The sequence below is a fragment of the Amblyomma americanum genome, chromosome 1 (genome assembly GCF_052857255.1).
Source record: "Amblyomma americanum isolate KBUSLIRL-KWMA chromosome 1, ASM5285725v1, whole genome shotgun sequence".
Classification (NCBI taxonomy): Eukaryota; Metazoa; Arthropoda; class Arachnida; order Ixodida; family Ixodidae; genus Amblyomma; species Amblyomma americanum.
Window position 1 is genome coordinate 20,253,217 of NC_135497.1, and position 27,717 is coordinate 20,280,933.

General features: G+C 47.7%; 1 protein-coding gene across 1 annotated transcript; it reads left to right on the forward strand.

Moving 5' to 3' along the window:
• Positions 1-1,959: 1,959 nt before the first annotated feature.
• Positions 1,960-27,717, forward strand: LOC144119833 (uncharacterized). Its single transcript, XM_077652385.1, has 3 exons — positions 1,960-2,239; positions 20,542-20,814; positions 27,416-27,717. Exons 1-3 carry the CDS (start codon positions 1,960-1,962, stop codon positions 27,715-27,717), a joined length of 855 nt encoding a protein of 284 aa, XP_077508511.1.

The following is a 27,717-nucleotide window of genomic DNA, read 5'->3' on the forward strand; positions in this document are numbered from 1 at the left end:
GCACTTACAAGGCAAGCCTTGCCTAAAATTGGGGTGAAAATGTTTTTATTCGTGGGTAAATTTTTGTGAATAAAATGTGTTTCTGAGGCCGCTGAACCGCTTCAAAAAAGTTATTTAGGAGATCACTCGTAAAGTTCCCTCACAGATGAATCACTAGGGTAGCTAAATAGTCGCGTGTGAACAAAATCAGCTCAGTAAGAGATGCACCTAAAAAAATTACATCCAGCAGCAAAACTGAGCATTTCGCATTGCCCTCTGTCGGTAGCAGACGACATAGAACAACGCGATTTTTCATCATCGCAAAAATGCTAAAAGGGGCACGGTGAGGAAAAAAAGGTGCCTAGGAGGTTACGTTGAAGTTAGTTGAAGCCAATGGCATGCAATTTTCTTAACTAGGGGCGTATTATGCACCCCATCGTTACGACGATGCGGAGAAACATACTCAAGCCCCTGAAGCAGCAGCGACGGCGCCGTTAAAAAAAGTTGCAGTGGCGTCATCTGGTGGCTGCTACGCCAAAGAGTACGCCCGCGCGCTCCCGTTCGCGCCACTAGACCAGTATTCTAGTTCACTAGATGTGCGACAATTTGCGCGTGCAGGCAGTTCTTGTCGTCTGCTCGCCGTGGAGGTGTTTAGTGGTGCAGTTCTCGCGTGTGTCTTTTGTGTGCGGTCGATTTCGTGCATAACGAGACTTGCGTCGTCCATGGAGTTGGCCATGGTCGACGACGGGGACATCACATAGTTCCTTGTTATGGAGTAGTTATACTCTTACTACAGTGAATACCAGGGAACTGATTCCGTGTGTCTTTTGCCGCAACTCACTTAATTGTTTGGACCGATTGCAGCCGAATTCCGAAGTACTGTAAAAGCGTGGTTGCAATTGCTACTTCAATTTCGATTTCATGAGGCTGTTCAGACTGTCTAGAGAGTCGTTCCATGAAGTTTCGGCGCGCTTCAAGGCCCTGCATATTTTCCGACGCCTATAGGGGGGCGCCCACAAATTACCGTCGAGAGCCCGCCTCGCTCATTTAGCTCTTTAAAAGCAGTTTAAAAGCTACCTCGCTGCTTTGCGTGAGCCCCGGCATTCTCCGTAGCCGCAGCAGAATTAATGTACAGGCAGCGGCGAACCAGCAGCATCTGGCTAGCGCAGCAGGCAGAGGTACCGGCGCCGGCAAAACACGCCCGCGATTCGCCCTGCCCGTATTTTTTTTTTCAACAGCCCACACACCATTGTTGCGCCGTCTGAAAAAAAAAATGTTTTATGTGAACTCGCACGCACACGGACGGCTTAGCTATCTGTTACAAGTAGCAGGTACAACAAAAAACACAGAAAGTTACCTGCTGTCGCGTATATTTCAGCGTCATTTTCTCGCAAAATGACATAGGCCCCGTCGACTACAGCGAAGACCTCCCTCAATTCACCGTCAATATATAGGAGCACGTTGGCGTCGTCTGGGCGTCGTCTGCTCAAAGCTGTCTGCACGTGCACAACTTTCCTGCACCTCCATCGCGGACGGTGCTATGGTTCCTTGCACCACACCACTGCACCCAAATCAATCGCGGACAGTGGTGCAGGGGGCGCTGTGAATCGAGGGCTTTGGTGCAGCGCACCGTGAACCGATGCCGGCGGTGCAGAGAACCACGGCTGAATCGAACAAAGCTTTTGTATATTTTGGCTATGCCGCTCCGCTCTATCCGGCAAGCGTCGTCGGTGATCCCTCGGTCTGCGTTCTTGCTGTTTCGCTAATTGCTGTGTACTTTGCAGTAATTGCACTGTTTTATTACCGCATTGTCCAGTCGCAGCTCCGTTGAGCTTTCTTTTTTGCCGTTGCTATATTCTGTGTTGCGCTGGGTGCGCACTGTTCTGCTATTGAGAGTTTCTTTTTGTTTGCTCCGTTGCGCGTTCTTTGTTTGCCAATGTGAATTGTGTTTGTGTCTGTCGCCGAGGCGCCCTTGTAGGAATGGAGGGACCAAGTGAACCACCCGCAGAGTCACCTGTACGAGATAAGTATCAGTGTCCTGTGTGCCAAGCTGAGTTTGTTTTGGATCAATCTCGGAGGAGGCATGTGCGAAAGCAGCATCCCGAAGCTGCAAGCTCTCTTAGTGGTAGTGCGAAAGCCTCCTACAGTTGTGATCAGTGTACTAATGTGTTTGCCCGCCGTGGCCAATTGTTGCAGCACCACGAGCAGAATCACGGGTTCGTGTCGAGGCTCAGTACGCATCAGTTCTCTTCCTATTATGGTGAGGAACATGCACGTGTTCTCGGCGCCTTTTTTTTGTGTGTGTGTGCATGCACGAAAAAAAGTGTAAGCTTGTGTACAAACGCGAGTAGGCTTGCGTTAGAGCGCTCGCGTAGTGTTCTGCGGAGGGAAAGGGAGCGAAATTTTAAAGCAGGCAGTGGTGTCACAGCAACACATTAAAGCGCTTCCACGTACCTACATGAGCGACAGAGGTATGACGGTCGAGTCACCAGTATAGCAGATTCCAAACTTCACCTTTCCTCCCGCAGCAGAGCGTGCTTGACAAGTCGGGTAACGTCAGTACATACCAGTGCATTGCAAATTATATCGCTGGGTAAAGTAAGGAACAAGCACAACAAATGCAGGACTTTCTGGTTTATTCGAACGACGCTATTCGCAGGCACAACCATTGAGACTGCCCCCAGAACAGCAGCAGAAGCGCAAGATGCATTAGAAAAAAAAACAGCCTGAGAATTGCTAATGAAGGGGAAACATTATGCACCTATATGCTTGTGCTTATCTACTGTGTATATTGCTCTCTCCTCTGTAATTTTTAATGCACAACTTGGAGCAACAGTGCACCTCTTCTTTCCGCTTTGGCAAACATGCAGTATTTTCGAGGGTGAGAACTCGGACACAATGGAGCTACAAGCTTGAGCATAATGTTCCTCTTGCTAGGAAATATTTCCCACAACTGGCGAAATGATGGTCATTTCTTTTTCTGAACAGATGACGATAATGTATCGTTCACTAAAAAGTCATCAGTGCTCACTCTGTGTTCTTAATAAAGGAGTATGGCTACTTTCTGCATGCTATGCATATTGCATGTGCAGGTTACTAGTGCAAATACAAAACTGGTTTTGAGGCAGAAGCCTTGCTTACCCTATGGAGCGAAAACTGTTTGTGTGTGTTAACGTTCAATGGTACCAGAAAAGGGCTGTAGCGCCGAAAAGGACAACACATAGCAAGCGAGACGGGACATAGGGGCTTTTACTCAGTTACCTTTCTTCTACAGTATGCAACGTCTCTGCTTGCTATGTGTTGCCCTTTTCGGCGCTACAACCCTTTTATGGAAACATGCACCAACTAGCCCCCCAACAAGTTTTACTCAGTTCAATGGTACCCATAAAAAATGGTGAACTCATGCAACCTGGAATGTAGCAGTTAAATTAATGATTGGCTGCGGGAGCTTGCTCGGGAGGGACAACCTGCTGTTGAGTTGAAGAAAGCCGGACCAGCGACCGGTTTATTGCTTATTTTTATTCAAAAACCCAGCAAATTATTTTTATTCCAAAACCCCACAAGCCTATCACCCTAAACAACATCCGCCCCATTTCTCTTACATCCTGTCTAGGCAAGGTCTTCGAGCACATAATTCTTGCTCGGCTAACTACGTACATGGAAGACAACCACCTTTTCCCCCACAGTATGCTCGGCTTTCGTGCGCATCTATCTGCACAGGACGCCCCACTTCAAATTGCGCATGACGTGCTTGATGATACCATCCCCCACCACACTAAAGCTATCCTGGCAGTTGACCTCACCAAGGCATTTGACAGAATTCGACACGATGCCATCTTACGGGAACTGCAGGCTCTACAGGTAGGCCCTAAAACCTACAACTACGCTCGCGCGTTTCTCTCGGGCCGCACTGCCTCCCTGCACATAGATCAGATTACCACATCCCCTTATACACTCGGAGAGCTCGGAACCCCTCAAGGGCTGGTCCTTTCTCCCCTTTTCTTTAACGTTGCTCTCATCCCCCTAGCTCAGAAACTGGCTCTAATCCCACACCTAAAGCATACCCTGTACGCTGATGATATTACCACATGGACCACTCATGGCTCTGACGGGGAAATTGAGGAAACTCTTCAGTTAGCAGCAGGCACTATCTCCTCTCACGCGTCATCTATCGGGCTCGAATGTTCCCCATCTAAGTCCGCGCGCTTCCTAATTAGGCCAAAATCTGGCGCTAACTCGCCCATCCAAATCAATTTAAAAGGATCCCCTATCCCCATCACACCCGCCCTCCGCATTCTTGGCCTCCACTTGCAGGATTCTCGACGAAATGAACACACCCTTAAAATACTCAAGGCCTCCACGCAATCCATGTTGCACCGTCTACGCCGAGTGTCCTCCCTTAACAAGGGTTTAGACGAAGCGGATAGCATGAAAGTAGTGCATGGATTTACGCTTAGCCGCATTCTATACGCAACCCCATATCTCAAATTGAACCGCAAGGAAACCGAACGCGTGAACGCAATGATCCGCCTTGCGACTAAGGCAGCCCTAAACCTACCTCGTAGCACTAGCACAGCCAAACTTCTTGCACTAGGCATGCATAACACCATTCAGGAACTGGTTGACGCGCACCTTCAGACACAGTGCCTTAGACTTGCCACGAGCGCCACTGGCCGGCATATACTCTCCTCCCTTCGCATCAACATACCCGCTAACCAGTCAACCCTTATACCCATCCCTCGACACATCCATACACCTCTCGTTGTGAAACCCCTTCCTTGAAACGTCCATCCCCAATATCACATCCCTCGCCGCGTAGCTCGGGCTAATGCCCTCCGTAAGTATTATGGACAAGCCCACGATGCCGTTTGGGTAGACGCCGCATGTACAGCGCATGAAGCGGTAGCAGTTGCCTACAATACAACCCTACCTCACCCCCTAACTCACCGTCTTCCCTCGGGCTCTATGCCTGAGGAGGCAGAGGAGACCGCCATCACCCTAGCCCTTGCACATTCGGACGCCCAAAACATCTTCAGCGACTCCAAAACGGCTCTGTCCAACTTTGCCAGGGGCAGGATTCACGCCCCTTCCTGGCAATTGTTGAACACCCCTAACCATAATTTACCGCGCAGGGTCAAGCTTCAGTGGGTGCCGGCTCACTCCGGGAACCCTGGAAACGAGGTTGCCGGTAAATTGGCCCGAGGTTTGATTTGCCGGGCTCAGGACAGTCTCGATCCAGGATTCTCGAGGGAGCGGGTGCACACCTTTGCGGGGCTCACGCAAATACCCCGTTTGGACCGTCGGACTTACTTTCCTCCCCACCCCTCTCTTACGCACTCCCAACAGATCCTCTTCAGACGCCTCCAGACCCGCTCTCTGCAGGTCATCCCCTCAGCTTTTATCCCCCTATTGCGGCACATCCCCTGCATTATCCCTATGCGGTGACCCCCACGCCACACTCTTCCATATCCTTTTCGGCTGCCCTGTAGACCCTCCCCCGCGGGGACAGCACACCATCTCGAGCTGGGAGGACTGGGAGGTCCTGCTTATGTCTGCAGACCCGACATCGCAGCTTGCTGCGGTGACTCGGGCTGCCGACGTCATGTCCCGGCATGACCTACTTGATGCAGTGCGGGACCGCGCAGTGGCCCAGGGACCCAGCTGGGTCTAAAACTCACTTGCTCAATAAAGTTTTTCTGTCTGTCTGTCTGTCGCGCGATTCGCACAGCGTGCACCACGTGATCGCGCAGCCAGGCGCGTTCTCGCCCTAGCCCTATGCAGTGGCTAGGCTACTGCCTACAACACCTGCACCGCACAAATTCCACTGGTGGCAGCATCTGCCATCCCAGGGTAGTGGCTTGTGAAGCGCTACCTGGATTGCACAAATTCTTCCTTTGGCAGCACCTGCTACCCCAGGGCACTGAGGCACCACTTAACTGCTGCACCACTCCCAGGAAAGTAGACTAATTCAGCATATATGGGCATTGACGCATCAGCTATCGCATCATACCCTTATTATGGCGGAGCACGGGCTGTGGTACGGCGGCGACTGCCTTCAAGAGGTTAGCGTGCAGGTCACAAGGGGTGCAGCAGTGTTTTGGTGGTGGCTATGTAGAGCCATGCAGATGTACAATTATCGGCGGCATGGCATCTGATTACATCACGCCGTTCACTAACAGTCTTAAGTGTGTGCGTCTTTTTAACGTAGTAGCGTTGAAAGTCTCATTGTCAAGAAAGTCCTGTGTCGGTGTTGTTGGCATTGTAAGCGAAATATCACGAGTATGACTCTGGAAAGTAGTCCCAAGGGAGCAAGCTAGGAGGCAGGTGGCCTGCCTACGTCACGTGAACTTGTGGCGTCCTCAAAGCCTGCCCATTGCAAACTGCCCACCTTGGCAGGTGGCAGCTAAATGAACGATTGGTATATGGGAAGAGCAGCCTGGGTCATTTAAGACCTGCCGCTGGGAGCAGCTGCCATTTCAGGGCAGTGCATGGTGAATTGCTTATACGCTGCACCACTACACAAGAAGGGGTATGAGGACCCGAAGGGATCCATGCATTTAAAGTAGAGAATGACCTTTTGCATTCGTGGGAATTAATCCACTATGCTATCGTGTCATACCCTTAAAGCTGGAGTTTTTTTCCCACCGATTTTTTTTTTCACTGTAATTTGAAACATTTGTGCCTGCAGTCTTTGTGAAACTTTTTTATTGTGTACAGTATTGCAACTGTCAACACACCATTTGCTAGCCGGGGTAGCACACAGTTGCATCGCACCGTTAGTTCATGACTTCAACACCTGTATTTGGGGGGCTTGCTTCACTTCCAGCAAGTACAGAGTCGATCACGCTTGTCTAGAGCGCTCGAGCGGTGTGCTGTGGAGCAAATGAAGTTAAATATTATCGCAGCTGCTTTGCTTAGGGTAAGGCGCTGGTGCGTGTGCGTTTCACATGGATATTAGGCTGCTCTTCAGCGCAAGTATTATCAGTGAATGTCAATACCTACTTTATAATTTTGCTTTATTTCCAGGGGACTGCACCGTTCGAGCGCTGTATACAGGCAAGTGTGATCGACTGTGTACTGGTTAAACTGCTCGCAAAAAGAGTGTGCATCGGTCACGGAAATCAAAAGTGGTCGGTATTTATCAGATGAATGACTCGGCAAGCGTTTCTGGAGTGGATCCAGTATGGCTGCCAACTTCTATAATGTTAAATGGTTTCCTTCTTCTGTCGGCCGCCCCTCTTTGCCGCGCCAACTTAAGGGCATTGTAGTTCAGAAACCAGGTAAGTTGCGTTTCATCCGATCTTTTAAGAACATCTTTGAGGTGTAAAAATTTTAAATAGGGTAAAGTCAGGTTTTACCTGAAAACAAAAAAAACCCTATGTATACAGGGTGGCTAGTTTATCTAAGCACGATCTCCCCTCCGTCCTTCCCAACAGATATGCTGTTACCAGATCCTCACCAGCTGCTTTCCCCATTTGCATTGCTCCTAAGGCTTTCTTCACTTGCTCTTTTGTTGCTGGTGGTATGTCACAGTGCTGTTCGCTACTGCCTCACATTATTAATGGCCTGATTGCATTGGCTACTCTATAGAATGACACTGTCTCTTAACGAATACATCTGATTTTCTAGCGAGAGCTACACTGGGTTACCAGTCGAGCATTTCGCGGCGACCTGGAGAGGAAAGTTGTGCGCATGTGGCGTTACCATGGCAACCGGAGAGGAGCAGCAGGTGCGCCGCGTTCTTAGTCGTCGCCTTGCCACACGCCCCTCTATCACCCGAACCGCGCGTCGCAAGTGCAGCGTTGCGTATAAAAGGCGGAGATGTAATGGGCGTCTCTATCACAACGTTTGACATGGATGTAGAGAAGGCGAGTCCAGCTGCTTTTTAATGGCGGTATAGACAAGAGAAGATTAACTCTTCCGGTCCTGAGGTTGTCGCCTGGCACTTGGTCACTCAGGTGCGCCGCGTTCTTAGTCGCCGCCTTGCCACACGCCCCTCTATCACCCGAACCGCGCGTCGCAAGTGCAGCGTTGCGTATAAAAGGCGGAGATGTAATGGGCGTCTCTATCACAACGTTTGACATGGATGTAGAGAAGGCGAGTCCAGCTGCTTTTTAATGGCGGTATAGACAAGAGAAGATTAACTCTTCCGGTCCTGAGGTTGTCGCCTGGCACTTGGTCACTCAGGTGCGCCGCGTTCTTAGTCGCCGCCTTGCCACACGCCCCTCTATCACCCGAACCGCGCGTCGCAAGTGCAGCGTTGCGTATAAAAGGCGGAGATGTAATGGGCGTCTCTATCACAACGTTTGACATGGATGTATACTCCGTTTCATACTTAGCTGTCTACGCAGCCAAGGCTACGGTGCCTGTTTGCGATCCTCGTCCGCATCATAATATAGTGCGTCAAAAATAAAAATAGAAATGAATTGACAAGCAAAGTGAACAGTAGTTGATATTATAGTAGACCGATGGAAGTGTTTTATTTTGCAAATAGATTGATTTTTCTTTTATGTTTTCCAGAACCGAGTGACGCAGATTTTTCGTTTTCTCAGGCGCCGGCTGTATCAGGTTTTCGCAGCTGAGCCGGCAGGTCTGTTTGTGAAAATGGCGTCGCTGTCACCTGCTCGCTTGTTTTCTTCCCCCGCTTCGACTTCGAAAACATCTCCTGTTCGCCTCTTTTCCAAGGTGAAGTCTCCAAAGTTTTCTAAAGACTGCAAGGCGGTGATAGTTAATGTCTATGCAAGCATAAGGAAGCTCCACCCCGAGAAGACTGTGCGTGACGTTCTCGCAATTGTGGGCGAGATGACCGGAGTGAGCCCTCGGACAGTTGTGAGGTTTAAGAAAGGTCTTTCTGGCGGAGTAAAATATTTGAAGCCACACTGAATTCTATCACCCCACAATTAATGATTCATTGTGTGCAGCATGCGAAAAAATCCGTGAACACCGAAAAACAGCGCCTCTCAGCACGTCCGTTGCCAACTCTCACTTCACTTTCGTTTCCCTGCGGAAAAAGTTAACAGCACGCTTCTTATTAAAGAAGTCATTTCATTTTGATAACAAAAAAGGCCACTTATATATGGCTCGCATTTAGACTTTCTATCTAGAGATTCGCCGAAAAAAGATAAAAAAAGAACAAACCTACGCTGAGGATCGAACCTGGGCCCCCTCACAAAATGAACAAACATGCCCGCGCTTCGTACCACTCAGCCACGACGCGAGGCGGAGTGACACATTTTGTTAGTTTTTTTTTGACGGACTACTTCCGCACCTTTGGCTGTGTAGACAGCTATGTATGAAACGGAGTATAGAGAAGGCGAGTCCAGCTGCTTTTTAATGGCGGTATAGACAAGAGAAGATTAACTCTTCCGGTCCTGAGGTTGTCGCCTGGCACTTGGTCACTCAGGTGCGCCGCGTTCTTAGTCGCCGCCTTGCCACACGCCCCTCTATCACCCGAACCGCGCGTCGCAAGTGCAGCGTTGCGTATAAAAGGCGGAGATGTAATGGGCGTCTCTATCACAACGTTTGACATGGATGTAGAGAAGGCGAGTCCAGCTGCTTTTTAATGGCGGTATAGACAAGAGAAGATTAACTCTTCCGGTCCTGAGGTTGTCGCCTGGCACTTGGTCACTCATACTCGCCGCGGTGGCTCAGTAGTTACGCCGCTCGGCTGCTGACCCGAAAGATGAGGGTTCGATCGCGGTGGCGGAATTTCTATGAAGGCGAAATTCAAGAGGCCCATGTACTGTGCGATGTCAGTGCATGTTAAAGAACCCCCGGTGGTCAAAATTTTTGGAGCCCTTCACTACGGCGTCCCTCATAGCCTGAGTCGCTTTGGGACGTTAAACCCCCATAAACTTGGCTACTCAGCAAAGAGCTAATGAGCGCAAGAAGGCGAAGAAAGCAGCGGAGACGCCCGAACAGAGAGGAACGGCTTGCCAAACTGAGATGCCAGACTGCCGAGTGTAATAGACGGCGCAAAGCCTCTGACATGGAGCCCAATGTCTCTCATTGCTAAACATACAAAGACCGCAGCAAGCTCAGCCAGAGAAACGTATACCTCTCGATACATATATCCTGGCATAGCTGAGCTAAGCCATTTCCAATTTTTTGTCTATGGCTAGTTTATAGCTAGTTAGAGCATGCTCGATTCTCTATATTGTAACATACTTGTTGATGAAGGGTGTTTTAATACATGGGGCTGGTCAAGACGGTACAACATTGGTGGCCGATGCATGACAGCATGAGCGCTACATCATAGTCTTCCAGGTCAGCCAGATGCCACCTGGAAATACTAGTCTGATACAACTCAAGTCTGGAGCGAAGCTCCGGCCCACATTCAGGACCTCTCCACACAATTATTCCACAACAAAAAGTAATCTGTTGCTAAAACTTTTCTTTTCACCTAAGGAAAAAACTACTTACAAGAGAAATAATTGTAAGCTGTAGTGTTTTGAAAACGTGGCTTGTTTGCTGTACTCAGACAATAAAAAAAGCTGATTTAGTTTACTATTTTGATTGGCCAGCGGAGTAATAGAATACGCCGCGGGTCGTGGCCCACTGATAGCAACTGCTCTCTTTTTTTAGGTCGTATCCGACTATAAGTGGCATTATTGCCCCTTCCGAGAAAGAGAAGCGTTGTCGTGATGCCGACAGCATTGCGGTCGACGTAATGTTAAAATTAAAAATAAACGGGGAGGGGGGGGGGGGGGGGAGTGAGCAAAGCATTCCAGCTGAAGCGTGTTACGACTTCAACATGTTTGCTTACCGTTACAATGTATAGAACGGCTTAAGCCGCACAAAGTGCACAATGTCAGAGCTGAGCTGTTGGAAGAAATGAACGGCGGCGCAAGCAAGGACACAAACAAGAGACACCACATGCGCGCTACCAACTCTTTATTGCGCGGAAAGGTGGCATATTTAAACATTCAGCTCAAGCATGTGACATCGCATCAGAATCAACATCAGGAAAACAAACAAGAAAATTTAGCCCCTGCAGAAAAAAGTAACAGATTTTGATAAAAGGAATTAAAAAAACAGGGGGGGGGGGCATCTCTTAGCAAAATCAGTGTCACACAATCGTAGCAATAGCAGAGTCATACATGAGAAGCAAAAGCAGTCGGACAGTAAAAAACCAATAACAAATAATCGTAGCAAAAGCAGAGTCAAACAAATGAAGCAAAAGCATTCAGAAACCAAAAAACAACAAACACTAAAAAGTTAAACCGAATAACAAAAATTTTCCTAAAAAAACACCACAGACGGCCGATAGAAAAGGAGGGCTGAAAAGTCGCACTGAACATGATGTCACATAAAACTATCAATAAATGAAACTTCATTTCTATGGAGGGATATAGAAGAGTCGCTAACACATGTGCTTCGCTTCTTTTTAATAATGTGCGCATGTGGTGTCTCTTTCTTATTAGTACCCTTTTTTTGCGCCGCTGTTCATTTAATCATGCACCAACTCGCCTCTAAGGACGTTATTCTAAGCGGTTGTCATCATGGTTGCACGGCACTGTCCGGAAGCACTTCATAGTCGACATCACTGACACACCGTAGCACTCTGTAAGGGCCGAAATAGCGCCACAGTAGTTTCTCAGACATGCCGTGGCTATGAACAGGAGTCCATATCCAGATTTGGTCGCCGGGTTTGTGGTCAACCCGGTGATGGCAAAGGTTGTATTGGCGTGCACCTGTGCTGTGCTGTTGCCGGATGTGCACGTGGGCCACCTGACTGCCTTCTTCAGCTTGTTGGGCAAATTTTTGGGTGCCTGGGACGAGTTGGTCATCATCTGGGCACAAGATCAGGCATGTAGTCGAGGGTTCGACGGCATACCGTCTGGTCAGGAATCATGGCTTGATGAGGTTCAACACAATGGCAAGACGGGCGAGTTGGTGATACATTACTTAAGGGAAAATAGCGCAAAAGACGGGGACAAGTGAAGAAAACAACAGGACCAGCGCTATCCGGAATTCACCACAGAGGTCACGGCCGATAACAAGCTGCAGTTTTTAGATTTGAGCCTGGAAGTTCATACGGGACATATTTGCTGGGAATACTTGCCAAGGGCCGGCAAGCCGTTGTTGAATTACAAGTCACATCATCCTAAAACAGTAAAAACAGGAATTGTTGTCTCATCGTTGTTTTCTGCTTTGTCGAAATCTTGTGACCATTTGATTAATCAGAGCTTCAACGAACAGGCTAAAAGATTAAGAGAAGCAGGGTACCAGAATGACGCCATCTTGTTGGGCTGCAGTAAGATAGCCAAAAAACTTGACGTTGTCGAAACGAAAGATTTAAAGAGACGCCTGAAAGAACATCAGTACGATGTACGAAAAGGAAAAGTGACAACGAACGCAATCGCGGAGCATGCGCAAGAGACTGGTCATGAAATTAACTGGGATGAAGCAGATATAGTGACAACGGAAAAGAATGTATCAGCCCGCCGAAATCTCGAGTCATTAATCATCCAGACTACGCCCCACACAATAAATAAGAATGACAGCACATTGCACCCTATCTACGCGAAATGCCTCAGAACGATAGTAACCGCTACAAAAAGCCCGGGACGTCCAGCTGGTTGCTCATTGTGAACAAGGGAGCCGTAGCGCTCCCGAAACATAGTTATTTTGTTGACCTTGGTCAGTGACCAGTGAACCTCATCAAGATCAGGCATACTCTGTACCTCACATCTGCACACGAGGTGAAACGGCGTGAAGCGCATAATTTCCTTCAGGGAGTGTTGTTGGCGAAGGTGACATACGGCAGGACCTCATCCCAAGCTTTGTGCTGCGCATCTACATACATTGCCAGCATGTCCGCGATGGTCGTGTTCAATGGATGATAGGAGCTTAACTGAAAAATCAATTAACTGCGGCGTAAACGCTGATCATCTGTCAGTAATCATGTACAAAAGGCGCCATGCCGCCAGACATTGTGCATGAAAAACTGTGACATCAGAAGCTGTACTACGACGGATTGCCGTGGTTTTGGCATAGCGAGCGAAGTAGTCTGGGCCAGCTATAATCCCATTGTTTCCGGTCAGCGACAAAGGGAAAGGGCTGAGGAGGTCCGTACCTGTTTGGTCGAAAGGAGCGCGAGGGACTGTAATGGGCTTAAATGGTGGCGCCTTCCGGTGCTCGCATTCTCTGGAGCTTTTAATGTAACGTTTGACAGCGCTGGTGAGTCCAGGCCAGCAGTATATGCTCCGCACTGTGACGAGCATTCGTGAGAAACGCAAGTGGCCACATGTGGACTATTGTGGCAAGCGAAAAGAACGTCGGCATGAATATCAGCTGGAATTACGATATGGTAAGCTTTATTGTGGCCTCGAGTTGTACAGGAGACCATGCCGCAAACAAAAGGAGCTGAGATATCAAGAGGAGTGTCAAGATAGATTCGTATTGTTACCTTCAAGGTAGTCAATGAGAGGGTGAATGTCCGCATCCACCTGCTGCTGGGTCATCGGGTCTGAGGCGGTGAGGGTACCAAGGAGGCCACTTTCATCATCAGGTGGTGTGCGAGCCAGTGTTTTAGCATGTTCGTGTTTACGGACTGACTTTTATACAGTAGTGATGTCAAATTCCTGAAGCCGTAAGTTCGAGCGTGGCAGGCGCCCAGACGGGTCTCGCAAATTTGCAAGCCAGCGTAGATAGTGATGACTGGTTACGAAAGGGCAATTTCATGGTGGCCCACATGACCACAAGACATTCTTTTTCAGACTTAGAGTAATTGCTTTCGGCGTAAGAAAGAGTGCGGATAGCATATGTAGTAACCCTCTCAAAGCTGTCTTGGTGTTGGACAAGAACAGCGTCAAAACCGATGTTGCTGGCATCTTTGTAGTGTGCAAAAACGGGAGATGTTTGAAGGTGCTGGCGTAGCATGGTGAAAGCAGTGTGTTGCTTGCTGGTCCAGACGAAGGAGGTAGTATTACTAGTGAGGCACGTCAACGGCTCTGCAGTTGTGAAGTCGGCAATAAAACGCCAGTAATACGCACAGGGACCCCGGAAGTGCTTGACGGCTTGTCAGTAGGAATGCGAAAATGTGCGACGGCGGCAGTCTTCTCGGTTGTACGGCCGCATTCCTTCAGCTCTCACAACGTGACCCAGAAATTTGAGGTCTTGCTAACTGAAATGGAACTTCTGGGGCTTCAGGTCTGCCGACCGGAGGCCTTCGAGGACAGCCTGCAGTCGCTGCGGATGCTCATCAAGCGTTTTCGAAAAACGATGGCACCCAAGTACATAAGACAGCTTTGCCGCTTGAGACCTGTGCGACAGTGTCCACCATCCGTTGAAACATGGAATGGGTGTTGCACAAGCTCAAAGGGAGCACTTTGAATTCATAGAGGCCATGTGGTGTCACCGCAGCCGTGGCCTCGTGGTAGAGCACCCGCCTCGGCTACGGGAGGTGGTGGGTTCGACTCCCGCCGCCGGCCGGTTACCCACCGGTTTTTTCAAAATGGGTACAAGCCATTCCCCGGCCTGGTGCTCGGCTTCTCAGGGTGCGTGAGGGCCCAACACTGTGTGAGGCCGAGTTCAAGGCACTCCTGCGTAAAAAAAACGAAGCTAACAACGACGGGATTTGAAGCCGCAGGCTCCTTTTCCAAGCCATGTAACCCAACTAAGCCGAGCACCAGGCCGAGTCACAGCTGGTACCCATTTTGAGGAAACCTGTGGGTGCCCAGCCGGCAGCGGGAGTCGAAACCACCACCTCCCGAGGCCGAGGCGGGTGCTCTACCACGAGGCCACGGCTGCGGCGATGCAGCGATGCAGGGTAGATGCAGTGATGGCGTAGAGGTAGAACATCCGCCTCGCGTGCAAGAGGACCTACACAGACCTGTACAGCAGCCAATGTAATCAGAGCGTTAGTGAGGAAGACATGGGTGCACAGCAGTGCGTCATCCCGCCAGGAACGAAAGATGAGGTAAAGAAAGCCTTAGGAGCAATGCAAAGGGGAAAAGCAGCTGGGGAGGATCAGGTAACAGCAGGTCGGTTGAAGGATGGAGGGGACGTCGTGATAAAAAAACTAGCCACCCTGTATACGCAATGCCTGTATACGCAATGCCTCGACTGTACCAGAAGCTTGGAAGAATGCAAACATCCTAATTCATAAGAAAGGAGACGCGAAGGACTTGAAAAATTACAGACCGACCAGCTTACTATCCGTTGCCTACAAAGAATTTACTAAGGTAATCGCTAATTGAGTCCGGGCAACGTTAGACTTTAATCAACCAAATGATCACGCAGGCTTTCGTAAAAGATATTCTACAATAGATCATATTCACACTATCAATCAGGTGATCGAGAAATGCGCAGAATATAACCACAAGAAAGTCTTCAATGGCAGGGGGTCGCTGGCCAATCTGGGGTCTCGGAGAATTGGTGCGAAAACCGTACAGGATGAGGCGTCAATAAAAGCAATAGCGCTACAGGTGGCCTGGTTCTCCGAATTGAAAGCAATGTGGCCAGCTGTCAGATGTGCATCAGATGTCGGCCTTCCGCAGGGGCGCTTCGCGATCATTGTTGGCACCGAGGGCAGCATAACAGGATGGGTTGCATGAATCGGTGCTGATGAAGTGGGAACCAAATGCCGCACAACCTCACCATAGGTGGTACGGAGGTAGTCTCCCGGTGGACGTGCTGTTTCCACAATAGAGCCCCGGACGCCTGTTTCGCCTTTTTGCAAACAAGAGCGGAGATCAAACCTAGCGTAAGCTGCAAAACTTGCGAAGCTCTTCACGCACAATGGTGCGAATCAGATTGCGCAGATTGTTACGGCGGCTCATGGTGGTGGCAAACGATGCGGTTACTGCATCAGCATGCACGGGCTGCTTTTATGTCGCAGAACAAATGAAAATGACCCCAGGTGGCCAAAGATAACTATGTTCGGTGCATGGCAGGCCTTAGCACCTCACGGCGTTGGTGTATTTACTGCTCAAGCGTTGTTTGAATGTACGTAAATGCTCTTTGGCCCATCTAGCCTTTTTAGTCATGCTCACCACAGACTTTTCTTCTGTGATCTGCCTTTTGCTCGGGCAAAATATAGACTGATTGATTAAATGTAGTAGTGCATGCATTGCGGTAAAATTCTTTTTTTGGTTAATCATGTTCCTAGCAGCCATATGAGGATAAATAAAAAGTCGCAATAAATGCATTTCGACGGCAAGCACCGAAATACGAGAACTCTTCTTGCTGTTTTCCCGCCCATTCATGTAGTCCCAGCAAGTAAAACACAAAGTAAAGAAATATGACAAGGTACTGACTGATGTCCGTGCTGCACACATACGTACACGCTGCCGCACCGAGTGGTGACGGCCACTGTGGCTTGATGGGCCTGCTTCTTGTGGCGCAGTTATTCTGCACTAAAATACATGATTGGCAAACAAGATCTGGTCGCACTTTTTGGTGTGGTGTAACGATATAAATAGTTCTTGCACCGTTATCTCAAGGCAGGATGTGAATTGTTCTAAGAGAAATTTCAAGCCAGCTGAACACAATGTTAAACACTGCACCAGAATCCTTTCTCTGCGTACGTTATGTGCGGCTTGAATTCCAGCAGTCCTGCATTGTGCGGGACCCCAACACGTAGGTTCTCGTTTAGTTTCGAGGACATTTTTTTGCCTTTTGAATGTTCAGCCAAAATGGCCTTTGGCTGAACCGTATGTCGCCTGAAAAGAAATTTGTGTTCGACAAGCTGTACTAGCTGCAAATCGGACACAGAAGGGAGGGCCACAAAGCATACGACGAGGTGGATTATATTCCGTTTCATACATCAGGTGCAACGTTCTGAAAGGTACAGAAGTAGTCCATGCGGAAAAATAAAGGGAGGCGTGTTACTCACACTTGTTCTGTGACCGAGTGGTCTAAGGCACGAGAAAGTGACAGCGTGTCGTCAGCAGTATAAGTGCATTTAATCGGGTTCATGACAAATGTGGGGTGTAGTAAGCCTGCAGGCAAAGCATTTCCTATGTTATAGAGTCTACTACGTTTTGGTCGTGGGTGTAGGCAGCGCAAACAAGAGCGCTAGCTTTGATTGCGCTGCCCTTGATGTATGAAACTGAGTGTAGTTTTGAAGCATAAATGGCTGTCGGCCTGCTACGAGCCTGGCTTGTACAAGTCCTCGGGTAGCTCCTCGGCGTAGCTCCCAGTCCTCGGGGGTGGGGGGGGGGGACAATGCTCACTACGCCACAGGTTGTTATCAATGTGCACGCAGAGTCTCAGGTGAAGGCGATTAAATTGGGCAGATTTTTCCTAGCAGTGGGAATGATTTTGCCTCATATGTCGACGCGGTGGCTCAGTGGTTATGGCGCTCGGCTGCTGGCCCGAAAGAAGCGGGTTCGATCCCGACCGCGGCGGTCTAATTTCGATGGAGGCGAAATTCTAGAGGCCCGTGTGCTGTGCGATGTCAGTGCACGTTAAAGAACCCCAGGTGGTCGAAATTTCCGGAGCCCTTCACTACGGCGTCCCTCATAGCCTGAGTCACTTTGGGACGTTAAACCCCCATAACCCAAACCCATTTTGCCTCATATCCTTAAGAGGCATACTTTTTTAACACAACAGTGCTAAGGCTGTCGTCGAGTGCCGTAGAACGAGAATGCCTCTGGCAGGTGGTAGTTGGCAGGTGACATGGCCTGGCACTGATTTGTCTGCAGTTGTGTGACGAGAGGCAACATGTGACATAGCAGAGTTGGGAACTCTTCAACAGAAGGCGAGATTGCTACCGAACCCTTGAATCCAGAGTCAAACATGCTACCCTTAGGCCATGTAGGCACGTTGGTATGCATCCCTGGTGAAAAACGGGGTTTAATATCTGTTCGGTACCCGCCGCGGTGGCTAAGTGGTTAGGGCGCTCGACTACTGATCCGGAGTTCCTCCCGTGTTCGAACCAGACCGCGGCGGCTGCGTCTTTATGGAGGAAAAACGTTAAGGCGCCCGTGTGCTGTGCGATGTCAGTGCACGTTAAAGATCCCCAGGTGGCCGAAATTACCGGAGACCTCCACTACGGCACTTCTTTCTTCTTTCACTCTCTCCTTTATCCCTTCCCTTACGGTGCGGTTCAGGTGTCCAACGATATATGAGACAGATACTGCGCCAAAGAAGGATGGAAAGCTGGGTGAGTTGGTAACAGTTCATGGTGGGTGGAACCGCGCGAACAGACGAGAGACGAGAAGAGAAAGACACAGACAGCGCTTGTCTGTGTCTTTCTCCTCTCGTCTCTCGTCTGTTCGCGCTGTTCCACCCACCGTGAAGATACTGCGCCATTTCCTTCCCCAAAAACCAATTATTATTATTATTAATATTATTATATTTATTATCATTATTATATCTGTTCTGGTGGTTTTTCACATGATGTGGTAGGTTACGAGTGTATACTACGAGTATATGTGAGATAATAGAGGCGCAAATTAAGGGATTAGTGATTAAATTAGTAGCAAAATGCGTGTATGCGAACATGGATTAGCAAAGAGAGGTGCAGACAGTGGCCATTAATGCTGCTGTGCCATACCCTTAAAAGGGAACTGATAGGGGGTAAAAAAGGTGATGGTAATGATGTATACTGAATCGCGTATCATCCTTCCGTGAAAATTTTTCTTCTAGGCTCTGTAGCTCTCCAGATATCTGCAATTAAAAACAACTTCTGCGTTTTCTCTCTCAAATCACACGCACAGTGAAGTAAAAAAATAATCACATTATAGACCTGTGCTGCACTCCACCCACAAAGCATTACTAGGTAACTCGGCACACTTGGCTACTTTTTTTAAGAGTGTAAGCTCTTACTACTTCCATTTGCTTGTTTCGCGTCTGCTCTCAAATTTCAAGATGGGGGCTAAATCGCGTGACCATTGCCGTAACACCTCAGGTCGAGTAAAGCTGAAATTTGGGCGAGTTGGTAAGCATTCATGGTGTGTGAACAGCGCAACAAAGGCAAGACAAGCGCCTTGTCCCGCCTTTGTTGCGCTGTTCTCCCACCATCAACACTTCAGGTCAGCAAAATGTGACACCCCACCACGTGCCCATGCGTGCAGTTCTTAGGCCGGCACAGCGGCCGGATTACACCCTATACTGGCGTTCAGCTATATGTGTACCATCTGAGCGGGCGCCAAAACTTGTGCCGCTTGGGATCACCATTGGTGACAAAATCGTGGCCCGCCTGTTTGGCGCAGAGGGTTCAGAGTGTGGCATACAAAACTGCATGATTCGGCACATAAAGTTGTTAGTTGAGTTTAAACCCGATGTGTGAGGGGGTTTGTACCCATGACATTTGGTCTTCGAAACCGTAATGGAGGCAACCTTTAGAGGGCCGTGGCGGGTGAACCAGTGGTTGCAGAGGGATGCGAGTGGTAGCAAACGAATCGTCGTTGCGTGGTGCACACATTGGTATCCAAATTTGTCAAAAGCATAGGTGAAAGCAACTTAGCTAATGCTCTTCATTTGATTTCGCATTGGCGAATTATTCTTAAATTTTTCTCTTTGCTGCCTGCTTCCCCACTGCGGTTAGAAAACAAAGGAGAGAGTGGGAAGGGCACACAGTGCATTCTCCTGCCAAGGCCAGGCAAGCACCTCACCTTCTTCGTTGCGGCTGTGGTGAACTAGCGACAGTGTTCCCTGACTACCGTGTTGTTCAAAAGCTGGGATTTTTAATGATGTGTTGTAAACAGTAAGCTTTTTTGAGGACTTGTGTGCGCAATGCACACCCAATTGATATTTCCTCTACATAGTTGCACGCATTTCATAGCCACCTTGTTAAACGCTTTCAGGGACCCTTTAAAGGCAGACGTGAAGTGCCCCCCCCCCCCCCCCCCCCGGCCTTTTTTTAAAGTGGGGCTTAACGTCCCAAGGCAACTCTAGAAATGAGGGACGACACAGTGGAATACTGATAATTTCTGTTGTCATGGTATCTCACATTTCACATCTACTAAAATATGGCCACTATGGCTGGCATCGAGTCAGCCTTTCCCGGTGCCCTAACCACTGAGTCATCACGGCAGGGCTGGACATGCTTTTCAGCCATGCACCATTACTTAAAGATAAGCATTTTCAGCGGCATATCCAAGTGCCATAACCACTACTTATAGATTAAGGGAAATTTGCCCGCACGTCTGTGTGACGGAATTTTTTTCAAGCACTATGCATTCAGCGCAAGAGTACCTGTAGTTGATGCAAGGATTTCTGGTGTACTTAACAGTTATATGGTAGTTGCCTTTAGTATATCGTGCTGTATGCCTGTGTTTTCAGCTTTTGATTTCTTATAGCTTGCATTAGGTTGCTAGACTTTTGAAACGTATGGCAGCCATAACTCACACAACTGTACTGCACCGCTTTTAAAGGGCAATTAAGGCAGGTTATAATTAGTAACATCAGAGCAGTTACAATGTGTCACCCACGAGGTGCGAGTAGGTGCTGGGGTAGGTGGGCCTTATGCACATTGAGTGACCCTTGAGCGATCACTTCTAGCCCATGTTGTTCTGATGGCTGCCTGACATCTTGAACTTCAGCTAAATGGTTAGCAAATCGAGTTTGCTCATTGTGTAATATGTTTTCATTAAATATGTGCATTTGCAGATTTTGCAGCCTGGAAGGAAACGGAAGAAATGAAGGAGCAAGTGCAATTCATAGCATCTAGTGGGCCTAAGCGTTCGTCCTCAGGAGTAACGAAGATGTACCTGTTGTGCAGTAGGTCAGGAATGCATGAAAAAACTGGAGAAGGGAAGCGGCAGCCAAAGTTAGTGGGCAGTGTGAAGTGCAACAAGCACTGCTTTGCAACTATGGATATCTCACAAGAAGGTGAGAACGTAACTGTTGAGTACCAGGCTGAGCATTATGGCCATGACAGAAGTGTGAAGCATCAGCGCTTGACATTCACCCAGAAGAATGCCATAGCAGCAAAACTAAGCCTAGGAGTCCCTAATAACGACGATTTTGCTGGATGCACACGCAACTGGTGGAGATAAATTGAATGTGCTCCATACTTTGAACAGGCACGATGTTTACAATGTAAAACGCAAGTTTCATATTGGAAATGAGGAGCAGTAAGACCCAGATGAGTTTGTCAGCATGATGATGTGGATTGATGAGCTTCAAGAAACCTCAGCTTTGCTGTATGCTGATAAAGAGCTGCTTACAGAACAAGGCATAGGGAAGTTTAAAATGGCTCTTATGAATACCATTTGGAGGAAATTCCTGCTCGAATATTGTAAGAAAAGTTTGTGCATAGACTCGACTCATGGCCACTGGTTCTTATTGCCTGCAATTAACAACATTGCTGGTAATTGGCTACGACTGGTCAGGGATTCCATGTGCCTACCTTCTCCCAAAAAGTACTACGGAGGAAACTATGGTTTTTTTTTTCAGGCAATCAAGGACAGACTTGGTGAGGCACTTTGCACAGAGCTCTTCATGTCGGATGATGCGCCAGCATATTATAATGTTTGGGCAAGGGTAATGGGGAGGCCCCAGAAACGCTTGCTCTGTACTTGGCATGTGAAGCGTAATTAGAACTTGCATGTCAGTAAAGTGAGTGGCAGAGAAAACCAGAAAGTGGTCAAGGAAACTCTGCGCACATTGATGCTTTGCCCTAGCGTGCCAGAATTTGAGGCTATTCTTGCAAAATTTCTGGCGTCAGTCTGTGGTTGAACTCAGTCCCTTTATTGAGTACTTTTAAAGGTATTATGCAAACCGTCCAGAGCAATGGGCACTCTTCTGTAGGGAGGGTAACAACCTCACTACTAACAGCCATTTGGAGAGCATGCATAATGAACTGAAGACTGTTTACTTAGAGAGGAAGCAGTGCCAGTGGTTAGACAAGCTGTTGATTACTTTCCGGCGGTTCACTAATGAACGGCTCCTGAAGCAGCTTGTTTCTGAAGTGAGGTCCAGGGCAGACCACCGCACAGCTGACAACTTCAAGAAGCATTGTGCAGATGTCGCTATATCGAAATCCAGCATTAGCAAATCACTTGATGGTGCCTGGCTTGTGGAGTCGCAATCCTTAAGACAACATCAGTGCACAGTAGGGTCATTCCACGCCAAAAATCCCAGACATTGCGCTCGACCATCTCCAAATTGTTCAAAAAAATTCATGCAAACTTATCGTAATGTGCGTAATGAAAGCCCGAAATATTTTTGCCGAAAAAAATTTTTTCGTGAGGTGAGGGCAGTTTGAATATTTAGAAAAGGCGAGGAACCAACCAGGCACTGCTCAATAACCAATAACAAGGTCAAATTTTTAGAAAACACAAAAAATTTTCCCATCGACATTTTCACAGATTCTGCCTTTCGATATGATTCAGAGGATGCAGCTTTACATGGCATAAAGATTTAAAAAAAATCGAAAATGTTATGAAAATTTACCATTTTTGCCGTTTTTTGTTTTAAATATCAACTTGCTCTCGGAAATTTTGAAAAAGCCAATTTGTTTCCCTAGATGTCTAGTACCTATAATAATTGTTACAGGTGATGAAACTGCGTGCGCCAAAGTAAAATAAATACTAAAGTTGTAAAAAGTGAGTTTTGAGCCAAAAACACTCGTTCATGTCACCCTGAGGTGGTCCAAGTAAAAATACAAAGAATGACGGGTTACGTAGAACAGTTTATTGCCTTTCACTTCCGAAAATTTTATCGAAGTAATTTTTGTTTAAAACAAGAAAAGAATTTTTGAAGTTGAGCTCTTGGGCCGCAAGTTGCGTCGTCTCTTAACGCCTCTTTACCGCAGAACACGGCACCTGGCATGGCATAACACATATCCAGAGAACTTCGTTCGCTGCCGTGCATTTTCAGGCCTGGAGCTGAAGAAGATATCGAGCGACATTCGGCGGGTGGTGTGCAATAAACGAGATCGTTTTCGCTTTCGAAGTTCCAACAGACCCGCTTTGGTGCGGGGTGGCCAAGAGAAGAAAAACAAGGGCATTCAGCGTGCTGTCTCACATGGACCACGAGGAGGGCTGACCAGCTGGCATGGCAGGCGTATCACAAGTACTTTATTTATATCCGAACAAGATCTCGGAGAGGGCACGCCTCGGAGCGCATGCACGTGGAGGTGCGAAGTGCACACCACTTCGGCGAATAACGCGGCCCGCTCGCATGAAGGTGCTTCGCGAGCATAGTGGCTCGTCTACAGTTGTCGCTGGAGTATTAATGCAGAAATTGGACTGATTAAATCAAATACAACAAACACATCACATCGGAAACAACCGGGCATGAGCCTCTGACGGCCACTAGGCTCAGGTACCATGTGGTCCTACTGCGTTGCGGATTGTTTCAACACCGGATCGTTCTGGTCATTTACAGATCGGCGTCTCACAAGCACTTATGCTGGTGATTACGTCTGTAATGGCGCCGAGAAGAATGACTGACTGCGACAGAACTACACCAAACAATTAGCTCACTTGGGCATGTGCCGCCCTAGCAACGTTAAGAAAATCTTTTCCCGCGAATACCTGTTAGACTGCTCAACGTTCCCGTGTTTGCCTGCAGTGCAAGCCTCACTTAAGAACAGGAACTATAGATTTCATTTGGCTACAGTGTCTGCAGTATCGTACTCTGCGGTGAAAAGGCGTTAAAGACACGACGTAACTTGCGGCCCGAGAGCTCAACTTCAAGGAATTTTTTTCTCGCTTTAAACAAAAATGACCTCGACAAAAATTTCAAAAATTAAGGGCAATAAACCATTCTGTGTAACCCGCTATTGTTTGTGTTCTTACTTGGACTACCTCAGGGTGAAATTAACGAGTGCTTTTGGCTCAAAACGCATTTTTGCAAATTTAGTATTTTTTTTTACTTCTGTGTACGCAGTTTCATCAGCTGTAACACTTATTATTGGTACTAGACGTCTAGAGAAACAAAACGGCTATTTCCGGATTTCCGAGAGATAGTTTATGCTTAAAACAAAAAATGACACATTTTCATTCTTTTTTTCGATTTAAAAAAATATTTATGCCGTGTAAAGCAGCATGCTCCAAATCTGTGCAAAAGTCAATGAAAAAAATGAAGTGTTTTCTAAAAATGTGAACTTCTTATTAATTATTGAGCAGTATCTGGTTTCTCGCCTTTTCTAAATATTCAAACTGCCCTCACCTCACGAATAAATTTTTTTTCAGCAAAAGTATTTAAGGTTTTCATTACGCACATTACGACAAGTTTCCATGAATTTTTTTGAACAAACTGGAGATGGTCGAGCGCAACGCCTGGGACGTTTGGCGTGGAATGACCGTAGTAAAGGGGTGCACGGCATGCACAGGTTGCAGGATGAGCTGTCAGGAATGCAACATTTGTATTCACTGTTTCCATTGCACATGCAATGACTTCGGGAACAGCTTGAGTTTGTGCAGGCACATTCATGCTGTTGCACAATGGGAACTGGAACAAAATTTTGGGTTTCAAGGCCCACATGATGAAGATGGATCCCATTCGTCAACTTCTGTGCAGACTAGTTCATTTCCGTTGGACTAGCCTCGGGCACTTCTTGTTAGCATTCAGGCTGATTCTATTCTTCAGCCACAAAATTGTAACCTGGAAGGCGTTTGCGCCCTGACTGCAGATATATATTCTACAAGACCTCACGAGCAAGGAGGCTCCGGTTGATCCGTCAAAGGTAGAATTTGTGACGAAGAAACTTCACGTAGTTAGGCAAAATGTTAAACAATTCCGAGACAAGCAGCCATCCCTACCGAATTCCGTTCCTAGTAACAAAAAACTCGAGAAGCAGTCAGATTATTGGGCCAGAGAGCACCGCACCTCTGCATCTGCTTCGTCTGCATGCTTTCCAGCACCTACGGTTTTGCAGCAGGACTACTTAAAACAAATGCTTCTCAATGATGTAGAAGTTCCTGTTATTCATATCAACAGTGGCCATGAGTTTTAGTGTTGTACAGGGTATGCAGTCCAGTGTCATCATAACATCGCTCTAATTATCAGACATGCTGAAGGAAATATAGTTTCGGCTTGCATCGCGCCTCGTTTTATTAATGTCTACGTGATAAGTGTCCACAGAAGCAATCTAAGAGGCCTTCAATGAAACACCAAATAGCAACAAAACAGGGTGAGAGTCATCGAACGGGCAGTCCCATCCAAAGTGGCTTAGCAGTGGCTTTCTGAGCTTTCCAAGCAGAGGAGTCGGTAGCCACGACTACCATGACAAATGTGCAAAAACTGGTACATGCTATAATGGTCCTCGTAGGGCTGGTTATGCAATCCAGCATCTCGGTACGGTGACGATGCAAACGTGCTGAGCGGTGTGTTTGCTAACGTCGAGGCGTTTGCAACATTAGCTAGCCGCAGCTGTTTTCCTTGTCGCAGGTGCCCGATGGTGCATGCACTTCGCCCAAGGAGCACTTAGAGCGGCAGTTGGAGGTCCGCTGCTGCCCCACCCTTGTAAACTGAGGAATGTGAAACGAAACCACGTGGCCGCACAATGCGCATAGCCATGAGAGACCCCAAAACATACCGAAACCCAGCTGGCCACCTGTTGCGCAACAAATTACAGGCTTTCTTTTGCCGACAACATTCAGGATGTTTTTTCGCCATCTTCCCCGCATAATAAAGGTGCATCAGCGGTTTCAGAACAAAATTTATGCACTTCAATATTTATCAAAAACGAAACCTTCACGCATGGTTGTGAGCCTCAGTGATTCGCGACTCCTTTTTGCTTATTTCGTCATTACACTTGTACTTGCGAGACTGGCCGCCAAAGAGAATGTAGCCTGTGTAGCTCACAGGTATCTGCAATTAAAAACGACCTCTATGTTTTCCCTCTCAAATCACACACCAAGGCAATTTAAAAAATAATGGGACAGAGCAGCGCCCTGCAGAAATGCCTCGCACAACTTCGGGCTGCAACAGAGCTGGTCTGAAAGATTGTAGTCCACCAAACCGATGATGAAGCAATCTCAGAACAAGCCTATTTTCAGTAGCAGATGGTGTGTCGTGTTAGTGCTTAACCACTGTATGCACAGCACTGAAAAAAAAACGGTTGCTCCATCCGGCGGTGGAAACAGGCAGATTCATTTAGCTTGAGTGGATGTATGAAGTGGTCGGTGAATGCCTTCTCGACAACTGATGCAGCGATAAAGTCGGCTTCAGCCTGCAATGCCATTGCAAGAGCTGTTCTTGCGTGCGGTACCAAGCAGTGGAGCATGGACCATATGGACCACGGAAGCATGACAGCATGGACTTTGGAACGTTTACTGCAGGATAATCGTTGAGTGGCGACCTTTAACATCCAATGCATACCACACCTTTATTGCGAGCACTCTTCTACAGCCCCTTAAAAACGTATGAATGTATATTAGCTTTGTGAGGAATTCATGTCACGAAGTGTTTTACATATGGTACAATAAGCTTCATAACCCAAATGTCGCACGAAGAAGAAATGTTAATAATGTCAGACTTAAGAAAAACAGTATCGGATGGGGTGCACACGTCTCAGTATATGTCACAATCATTGGCAAACAGCCTAATTTATGATGTTATGACATCTCAAAGATAATTAATACAGATTATGAAGAAGAGAGGTCCTAATACAGGCCGTTGAGGAACACCCGATGTTATGATGATAGATTAGTTATTGTTAGCTGTAGTGCGTGCGATCACCCAAAAGAAGCCTTTTTAATAGGTCATTCCATAAATTTAGTTTAACAATTCTTAAAGAGACACTGAGGAGAAATCGATGTGGGCTTGTATGGATAGAATACCAGGGTCCGTATTCAGATTTTGTGTCACAATAAAAAGCATCATAATCTGCCTCAGCGGCCACACCTGATTAATTCAAACGCCTGGAAGATGTCCGCACATCCTTACTCGGCAAGCCCGTCATCAAAGACTTGCAGGTGCAAACCTTCGTCAACGTCGTCGCAAGGAAAGTGAGGACCACCCTTCCCATCAGGCAGCACTGCCTTGAGTGGCTGAAAGAATCCCAAAAATCAGATCGCGTGTGCTTGTATCTCCGAGAACTCTGCACAAAAGAGTGGCCTTCTCGACGAGATTTACCCCTTGAAGTGAGATCCTAGCTTCTACGAGCATCGTCAACAGTTCACGTAGAGGACGATCTGCTACTCTAAGCAGCCCGTGTTTCTGTCCCACTCACGTGCAGAAAGAAATTCTGCGCCTTTTGCACGAAGGTCATTTCGGCATCATGAATACCCAGACCCGTGCTAAGTACTCCGTTTGGTGGCCTACAGTGGCCAAAGACATCGCAACCACGGTAAAATATTGTCCAGAATGTGTCAAGACGTCCAGCAACCAAAAAAATGTCCCTTCAAAGCACCGAGTTTCCTTCAAGACCATGGGAGAGTTGCAATGAACCTGTCCTTCAATAGCCACTGGTGATTAATCGTGACTGATTATTACTCCAGATATCCGGAACTGACTCGTCTAGAGAAGCTATCATCGAGTACAGTGATAAATCACTACTAATCAATTTTCGCCCGACACGGCATCCCAGAGATGGTGGTCTCCGATAATGGTACGCAGTTCTCGTCCTCTGACTTCGCTAAGTTTGCTCAAGAATACGGGTTTAAACACGTCACATCAAGCCCAGAACACCCTCAGAGCAACGGAATCACTGAGGATGCTGTGAAAATCATGAAAACTTCAATGAAGAAGACCCAAGACCCGTACCTGACCCTCTTGTCCTACAGGTCAACTCCATTGAAAAATGGCTACAGCCCCTCTGAACTATTAATGGCGAGGCAGTTGCGGACAAAGAATCCTCTGACTCCCGGCCTAGACACATGCAGTGGCTAG

Excerpts from the sequence above, each read along its gene's own strand:
- LOC144119833 (XM_077652385.1), top strand. The coding sequence starts at position 1,960 with ATGGAGGGACCAAGTGAACCACCCGCAGAGTCACCTGTACGAGATAAG. Across the intron at positions 2,240-20,541 it reads TCAGTTCTCTTCCTATTATG|ATTTTGCAGCCTGGAAGGAA; the intron begins GTGAGGAACATG and ends GTGCATTTGCAG. Across the intron at positions 20,815-27,415 it reads GCATTATGGCCATGACAGAA|AGATGGTGGTCTCCGATAAT; the intron begins GTGTGAAGCATC and ends ACGGCATCCCAG.